Consider the following 9,457-nt stretch of genomic DNA (forward strand, 5'->3'; position numbering starts at 1 on the left):
AAAAAATCTGATGAACAGAATAAATTGGTGAATATAATAGAATCAGGGGCATAGAAAGGGAGTGGACTGACTATTCTGGGGGGGGGAGGGGGGTGGGGGGGGCGGGAAGAGACTGGACAAAAATTGTACACCTATGGATGAGGACAGTGTGGGGGGGTAAGGGCAGAGGGTGGGGTGGGAACCGGGTGGAGGGGAGCTATGGGGGGAAAAAAGAGGAACAACTGGAATAATCTGAACAATAAACATTTAATTAAAAAAATGATGATGAGGAATATCTGGTTAGAAAACTGATCAGAAAACCAATAGTTCAGTATCAATATTTCCTTCTGTATTACTTATATTGGTAATTTTGAAATAAATAGAACTTAATTTCTAACATTTTATTTTTCAAGAACAAAATTAAGTTCTCACATTTTTGAAATATTAGCATTGACCACATAGATTTATTTGAGCTAAGTTTATATTCAATGAAAGAATCTGAATAAGTACATTTAATGTGTTTAGTATGTTATAGTATTAGAAAAACATTCTATTTATAGGATATCTTCAGTCTGGCTTGCATTCCAGTGCATTATATATAAAAAAATTTAGACTCTGCCAAGACATTCCCAGTTTTAGATTCCTCCCTGTAACATTAATGTACATGCCACTAGAAATCTCAACTGCAATCTAGAATAAATATGAATCCTACATTTTGAGTTCTTACTGGATGATAAAAGCAAAACATCTGAAGTGTGCTATCTTGTTCAATTACTGTATTCTATCCCAGCTAGCAATTCAACTCTAAATGTATTTGTAAGGCAGCATTTGATTTATTACAGTTTGCTGCAAGCTATGATGACCAAAAGAATCACCATATAAGGGCTAGTGGTATTGGCACCGCTTCCTTGTTCTGAAGGCGGGCACACTGCAGTCACATAGTTTCTAGCTGAAACACAGTCACTCACACTGTACAGTTAGCAGGCAGATGACTAGAGTCCAAGCCACAGGGGACTTTAAAAACAGACAAACCTTAGTGCTTACTAAAAAAAAAAAACACAAAAAAAACTATCAAATTATATGTATTTCTCACAAGGGAGAATTATTAATGGGGAATTATTAATGATTACAAGAGTTTCTGTCTATGGTGATGGAAGTTTTGGTAATATATAGTTGTGATGGTTGCACAACAATGTGAATGTAATCAATGCACTGAATTGTACACCTAAAATGGTTACAATGGCAAATTTTATCGTATATATCTTTTGTGACAAAAAAAATAAGCAAGCAAGAAAGGAAATTATACATATTCCTATTACTTAACAGAGCTAGACTATCCAAAAGATGTTTAACAAGAAATAAACCTTAATAATATCTTAGTATCTACTTATTTAAGTACTCCAAATTTCATAACTTCATTTTACAGTCAAACCTTGTTTCTCGAATGTCTCCCATCATGAACAATTCAGTTCTCAACCAAGTTGTTCACAGGGAAAAAATGTCTCAGTTGTGGACTAAAACTTCAGCTTTTGACCTGACAATCTTTTCATGCTATACCTCAGCATGACAAAAAGCTGAGGTATAGCATGAAGGCAATAAACATAGGATAGCATGCTTTTTATTTATTTATTTATTTTTTAAATATATTTTATTGATTTTTTACAGAGAGGAAGGGAAGAGATAAAGAGTTAGAAACATCGATCAGCTGCGTCCTGCACACTCCCCACTGGGTATGTGCCCGCAACCAAGGTACATGCCCCTGACCCTGGGACCCTTCAGTCCAAAGGCCGACGTTCTATCCACTGAGCCAAACCAGTTAGGGCAGGATAGAATGCTTTTGTTGCTGGCAGAAATCCACGATTAGCACAATTTTAAAACATAAAGCGGCTGTCAAGAGTGCTAACGTTGCTAAGGGTGTGAAAGTGCTCACAAAACAACAATCACAGGAAATGAATAGGTAGAAAACCTGTTGTTAATTGGATCAAGGAAAAGCAGTTAGCAGGTGATAGATAGCATTTGGGAGGCAGTGATATATGAAAAATTCTTTTAAGGCTAGTAGGGGTTGGTTTCATAAATTTAAGAAGAGAAGTGTTTATTTATAGATTAAATAGTACATTAGACAGGTACTGTATAAAAGAAAAGTTAAAACAGGGAATAATGTGGGGGTCTGGAATGGATAAATTCAATTTACATTATTTCTAATGGGGGAAAACGATTCGGCTTTCAAACAAATCGTTTCTCGAACAGCCTTCCAGAACAAATTAAGTCCAAGAACCGAGGTTCCACTATATTTATAAAACTTCTATAGGTGGCCCTAACCGGTTTGGCTCAGTGGATAGAGCGTCGGCCTGCAGACTGAGGGGTCCCAGGTTCGATTCCGGTCAAGGGCATGTACCTTGGTTGCGGGCACATACCCAGTGGGGAGTGTGCAGGAGGCAGCTGAATCGATGTTTCTCTCTCATCGATGTTTCTAGCTCTCTATCCCTCTTCCTTCCCTCTCCCTTCTTCTCTGTAAAAAATCAATAAAATATATTTTTTAAAAACAACAACAACAAAAAAACTTCTATAGGTGAAACATTAAGTAACTCAGTATAAAAAACAACAAAATTACTTGCCTAATTGCCTTTCTTTTTTCTTGTTGGTCAGAAGAGACATATGCCTTCATCTCATCAATAGCGCGATGAAGTTGTACTTCCAGGTTCTAAGTGGAAAGACTAAGTTTTAGGTTAAGTTCTTGATACAGAAAAATCTCAGGAAAGTTTGTGATTCCCTTTCTTTGTCTCACCTTAATCATACAATTTGTATAATGGTATTTACTTTCTTCTTGAAGACATTCTTCACGGAGTCCTCTGACTTCCTACAACAAACACATCATTTTAAATGGGCATCATACTGAAAGCATAGTCGGATGCAGAGAGGATGACTGAATGCACAACAAAAGAAATGCCATCAGTCATTTCCTCTTCTGCAACTGTAACTCTGTTTACTGTAACAGACAAGGTTGCAATCTTTTCTAGAGACGACTCATAGGACCCTAACATTGCACGTTCAGTTATTCATTTATTACATACCTACTGTGTGCCCAGCTCTGTGTCAGGTGCTGGGACACAGCAGTGAACAGACAAATAAGTCCCTGCTCTCATTGAAGAAGAGGAAACAGACATAACAAGGAGACACATAATGAAGGTCATTTTTGATGGGGATGAATACGATGAAGAAAATTCAGCAGAATGTGACAGGGTGACTGAGCAGGCAAAATTAGATAGGGTGATCAGGGGAGATCTCTAGGAGGAGGTGATATTTAGGTGAGACTGGGATGATGAAAAAGAGATCAAAGCAAAGAGACGGGGATGGAGGGATCCAGAGAGAAGAGTGCATGCAGAAGCCGGGCTGAAAACAAGGTTGGCCTGTTTGCAGAACAAGTAGACTGCCGGTGTGGCTGGATCCCCTCGGAGGAGGAGCAGAGCACAAGGATGTCGAGTTCCCGAGGCAGGTGGGGCCTGGGAGACCTAAGTTTGAAAGTTGGGTTTTAAGTGCAACAGGAAGACTTTGGAGGGTGGCCTAAGTTTTACTCTGGTCTCTTTGGCTGCTCTCTGGAGAACAAACCACAGGAAGGCAGGAGTGGAAGTGGGAGAGCAGGCGCTGGGTTACTGGGGCATCTAGGAAGACAGGATGGGGGCCTGGATGTGGTGGTAGCGGTGCAGATGGAGAGTTCAGGGTGCACATACTGAGTCTGAAGAAATAAAGATCTCTGGAACCAGGAGACAGACTCAGGGGATGAGGGAAAAGATACAGGAATCTTTTGACACTGGTATAGTGAAAATATGCACACAGTGTTTGCTAAATTCTTCAACTAAAAATTGTCTTCTTACCTGTTCCAATTTGGACCGATTGCTTTCGAGGCCTGCTGCACAGCTATCATACTGGGATTTCTTTTCATCACACTCCTGGGTTAGTTCCTAGTGTAAAAAGGGTAAATGACTGAGCAAGTGAAAATCAAAGGCCTGAAATGTGGCTCTGACACAATGCATGCCCTTGTTAGTCTCGTAACTGAACTCTAAGCTTCTTGGCATACTTAAGGGTTATTTATACAACAATTAGACATTTGAGAATTATGACAGATGGAGGTGCTGATAAACACAATAGCTACCATGTACTGAGCTGAGTGCCAGGCTTTGTTAGGAGCTAGGGACACAACAGTGAACAAAACAGCCAAAAAACCTTCCCCTCAAGTAATGTTTCGACAAGTAAACAGGCTGTTGAGTGCTATGATGGGCAAATGCAAGATGTCATAGGTGACCCGGGACTCTCAGTAGATCTAATCCAGGCTTGGGAATCAGGGGGAAAACTTCCTAGAGAAATTGATATCTAAATTGAGGTATGAAGAATTAGTAAGGGAGAGTGGACAGGGGAGGAGAAGATTCAGAAAAAAGGAACACTATGTCTAAAGGCTTAGAAGCTAGAGAGGGGAATAATTTAGGATGTACACGTAATTTATTATAATGGAGTGTGTCTGGGAAGTGTGAGAACAGGCTGAAGTCTTTGGCAGGGCTCTGTTCAGAACTTTGTAAACCATATTAAGGTGTTTGAGCTTAACCCTTGATAATAATGCAATCTCACAACAAGTCCTTGAGGTATTAATCTCCCTATGTCATGCCTGGAGAATGTTCAGAGGGGCTAAGTACCTGGCCAAAGATTATATTGCTGGGGAGGTGTCAGAATTTGAACTCAGGCTGTTTGAGTAGCTTCAAATTTCTTCTAATGCAGTATTTTGAATTAGACAATCTGAAAATATACTACAAACACCTAGAAATGTTAAAAGTATTTATAAATGCTTGATAAGGTAGAGTAAACATCCTTTCAAATCCAGAGCTGAATGGAACTCTCAAGGAAGTAAGAGGAATTACCAGGGCAGTAACAGAAGATGACACCCGGTGGCTACCCTTGGTGAAGGGAGATGGGAACAGTCAATCGTGGTAACAAAAGTGATTATAATGTCCAGGCAGGGCAGAGGACAAAGTCCTAGGCCTGTGCAGAGTGGGGAGTTAGAGCTGAGAATGCCATAGTAAATCCAAATTGTTGTTTCATATATATATATTTATTGATGAGGAAGGGAGGATAGCGAGAAACATCAATGATGAGAGAGAATCACTGATCAGCTGCTTCCTACACACCCCCTACTGGGGACCGAGCCCACAACCCAGGCATGTGCCTTTGGACGGAGGCTGACGTTCTATCCACTGTGCCAAACCGGCTAGGGCTCCACATTGTTTTTCAACCCGCAGACCCATGAGAAAAAGGTTAATCCCAGGCTTGGACTGATGTAGGCCAGCCTCAGAATGACCTTGGTTTCACACTGCACAGTTTCCTTGGGAACGGGTGAGTTAATAGAAATGATAAGTGAGGAAATGGTAAGTGATCATTTCTGTTGTGTGTGCTTCCTTTGTTGGGTGGGACTGCATCTAGTTTAGGGTGACTAACAAAGTATAAAGGATTGATGGGAAAAGGGGCTGTGGCTTTTATGAATCTAAGTGACCTACAGACGCCAAAGGCTCTCATGGGTCACAGTCATACCCACTCTCACCGGAGAAGGGGCAACAGAGGCTGTGTACTTAGGCAGCTGCTGTGGCCTCCCGATGAGATGAAGATACTTTAGTAGATGAAAGCCTTTGTTTTGTCTGTGAGTCTGCTGATCAGTAAATGCGGCTGTGCTGCTGCAGAAGTGGATGGGAAAAGGCCAGGCAGGTGTGGGGTTTGAATTGACCCTACCTGCATGGTCTAAGACAGTGATGGCGAACCTATGACGCGTGTGTCAGAGGTGACACGCAAACTCATTTTTTTTTTGGTTGATTTTTCTTTGTTAAATGGCATTTAAATATATAAAATAAATATCAAAAATATAAGTCTTTGTTTTACTATGGTTGCAAATATCAAAAAATTTCTATATGTGACACAGCACCAGAGTTAAGTTAGGGTTTTTCAAAATGCTGACACGCCAAGCTCAAAAGGTTCGCCATCACTGGTCTAAGAACTCGCATGCTGAGACATTAACTCGAAATTAACTCCCAGTCTGTGATCCTCCTAAAACACCTGGCAGAACAACCGCAAAACCAGTCTGAGGGACACACCCTTCATCCCAGCTGCCAGGATTCAAGAGACAAAACATTGCGGAGGAAACAAGATGGCGGCATAGGTAAATGCCTGCAATTGCTGCCTCCCACAACCACATCAAAATTACAACTAAAATACAGAATAACTATTATCCAGAACCACCGGAAAGCTGGCTGAGTGGAAGTACTACAACTAGAGAGGTAAAGAAGAAAGCACATTGAGATTGGCAGGAGGTGCGGAAGTGCAGAGGGGTGTGCCACTTTTTTGATCGGGAGGGAGATGGCCTCTGTGGAGGCTGCCCAGAGGAGCGAGGGGTGTTAGCCTCACATCAGACCCCAGCCCAGGGTTCCAGAGCTAGGGAAAGAAGTCCAAACCAGTGTGGATTGGAACTGAGTGACACAGAGGCTGCTGGAGACCCAGCTGCTCCTCTTAAAAGGCCGGCACTGTGAACTGAATTTACAAGCTCCCACTTCCTCTGAGCTCCAGTGTTGGGCGAGGCTCTGGGGGACCCAGACGCATATGGGGAGAAACTGGACTGTCTGGCAGGAATTTGGGGGCGACTTTCTTCCAGACAGAGGTGCTCACAGCGGTCATTGGTCCCTTGCTGGGACCTCCCTGGTACAGGGCTGACTAGCAGCCATTTCTGTTTGCTCCACCCTGTTAATTCCCTGAGGCCCCACCCCACCCAATTTACAACCCCACCCAGGCTATGCACAGTGGCTTTTGCATATGAATGGCCTAAAACCTGTCAAACTAGCTGTAGTTTGGTCAGGGAGCCCCAAAGCTATCAATAAAAGGCCCAAGGCCGCAACAGCCTGCCTTGCTTCACAGATGGGCCTTGCATGGACACTTCTAAACCCAATACAAAGAAGAGGAATCTGTAACTCTTTCTGTAGCTCCTGCTGGGTGGTCCTAGGCAGTGGCTGACTTTGCACCTCCCTGGAGACCCAGTGTACCCAGTGGTCAGTGTGAGATCATACCAGATTACAACTCTTCACATCCATAAATGACACACTCAAGGGGCAGACTCAGTGAGCACCAAAGCCCCACTGAAGCAAGTCCTGCTCCATAAGGTTGTCTCTTGCACAGCAGTTCTCCCACTGTAGTTGCTGCTGGTCCCCACAGCCAATTGGCCTGGAGGTCAATTCCTCCCAGTGACACCAACAGCAATCAAGGCTCAACTACAATAAGACTGTGCACACAGGCCACAAAGGGGTGCACCAAGAATGTCCACCTCAGGTGATTGGGGAGGCTGAACCACTGGGCCCTATAGGACACCTATTACACGAGGCCACTCTATCAACTCAAGGAGATTTAGCAGCTACCCAATACATAGAAACAAACACAGGGAAGAAACCAAAATGCAGAGACAAAGAAACATGTCACAAATAAAAGAAATAGAAGAAAGCAAACTACTGGATATAGAGTTCAAAACCACAGTTATAAGGTAACTCAAGAATCTTCTAGAAACCTCTGAGGAACTTAGTGAGACCTTCAAGGATCTTAGTGAGAATGCCAAAAAATGGGAAAGGACCAGTCAGAAATTAAGCATACACTGACTGAAATAAAGAATAATATACAGGGATTCAACAGTAGACTAGAGGATCCCGAGAATCAAGTCAATGATTTGAAATATGAGGAAGCAAAAAACATCCAACCAGAAGAGCAAAAAGAATCCAAAAATATGAAGATAGTGTAAGGAGCCTCTGGGACAACTTCAAGCATACCAATATCTGAATTATGGGGGTGCCAGAAGAAGAGAAAGAGCAAGATACTGAAAGCCTATTTGAAGAAATAATGACAGAAAACCTCCCCTACCTGGTGAAAGAAATAGACTTACAAGTCCAGGAAGCACAAGGAACCCCAAACAGGAGGAATCCAAAGAGGACCACACCAAGCACATCATAATTAAGCTATCAATAAAAGGCCCAAGGCCCACACCAGCACCAGCCTGCCTTGCTTCACAGCTGGGCCTTGCATGGACACTTCTAAACCAGATACAAAGAAGAGGAATCTGCAGATATCTCTGTAGCTCCTGCTGGGTGGCCCAAGGGCAAAAGACAAAGAGAGAATCTTAAAAGCAGCAAGAGAAAAACGGTTAGTTACAAGGGAGTGCCCATACAACTGTCAGCTGATTTCTCAACAGAAACTATGCAAGCCAGAAGGGAGTGGCAAGAAATATTCAAAGTGATGAATAGCAAGAACCTACAACCAAGATTACTCTATCCAGCAAAGCTATCATTTAGAATTGAAGGTCAGATAAAGAGTTTCACAGACAAGAAAAAGCTAAAGGAGTTCATCACCACCAAACCAGTATTATATGAAATGCTGAAGGGTATTCTTTAAGAAGAGGAAGAGGAAGATAAAGGTAAAAATAAAAATTATGAACAAAGTGACACCAAATACATATCTATCAACAAGTGAATCTAAAAATCAAATGAATAAAAATCTGATGAACAGAATAAACTGGTGAATGGAATAGAATCAGGGGCATGGAAATGTAACAGACTGACGATTCTCAGAGGGAAGAGGATGTGGGCGGGTGCAAGAAGAGATTAGACAAAGATCTTATATGCATGTATGCATTACCTATGGACACAGACAATAGGGTGGCGAGGGCCTGGGGTGAGGTGGGAACTGGGTGGAGGGGAGCTATGGGGGGAAGAAAGAAGGACATCTGTAATAATCTCAACAATAAAGATAAAAAAAGTATAAACATATAGGGAAACAATCAATCCATTATGTGTGAGAATCAGAAGATATACAAAACAGCAGGGCTACACCTCCAAAAACTCAGAATACCAGAAATATGCCTACTTAGTAAGTATGTTTAAAATAAATAAAGGAGGAACTGAAAACAAAAGATTAAAAAGGGACAGTGAGCAAAAATAAGACAAAAATGAACATAACTGTCACTGACATGAAAAACTAAGTAGTGGCATAAACATAAGATTAGACCCAGCTCAGGAAATAAAAGACTGAACTAGTAAATAGCGCTGAAGAAATTATCCAAAATTCATCATAGACAAAAAGATAAAAATATGAAAGTGGGGTTAAGCAATAGAGCACAGCATGTGTCTAACATTCATCTAGTACAGTGGTCGTCAAACTGCGGCTCTCGAGCCACATGCGGCTCTTTGGCCCCTTGAGTGTGGCTCTTCCTAAGCCTTAGGCAGTGGTCAGCAAACTCACTAGTCAACAGAGCCAAATATCAACAGTAAAACGATTGAAATTTCTTTTGAGAGCCAAATTTTTTAAACTTAAACTATATAGGTAGGTACATTGTTATTAACTTAATTAGGGTACTCCTAAGGCTTAGGAAGAGCCACACTCAAGGGGCCAAAGAGCCGCATGTGGCTCGAGAGCC

General features: G+C 41.9%; 1 protein-coding gene across 1 annotated transcript in view; it reads right to left on the reverse strand.

Annotated features, from left to right (window-relative positions):
• The window catches only part of IFT81 (intraflagellar transport 81), a 56,445-nt gene that overhangs the window by 9,500 nt on the left and 37,488 nt on the right, over positions 1-9,457 (reverse strand). Inside the window, exons 15-17 of the mRNA XM_005876258.2 lie at positions 3,852-3,938; positions 2,765-2,836; positions 2,595-2,680 (exon numbers count right to left, since the gene is read on the reverse strand). Of these exons, the coding sequence (XP_005876320.1) occupies positions 2,595-2,680; positions 2,765-2,836; positions 3,852-3,938 (245 nt within the window). The remainder of the gene's footprint in view (positions 1-2,594; positions 2,681-2,764; positions 2,837-3,851; positions 3,939-9,457) is intronic.

This window comes from Myotis brandtii, unplaced genomic scaffold, assembly GCF_000412655.1.
Source record: "Myotis brandtii unplaced genomic scaffold, ASM41265v1 scaffold482, whole genome shotgun sequence".
NCBI lineage: Eukaryota > Metazoa > Chordata > Mammalia > Chiroptera > Vespertilionidae > Myotis > Myotis brandtii.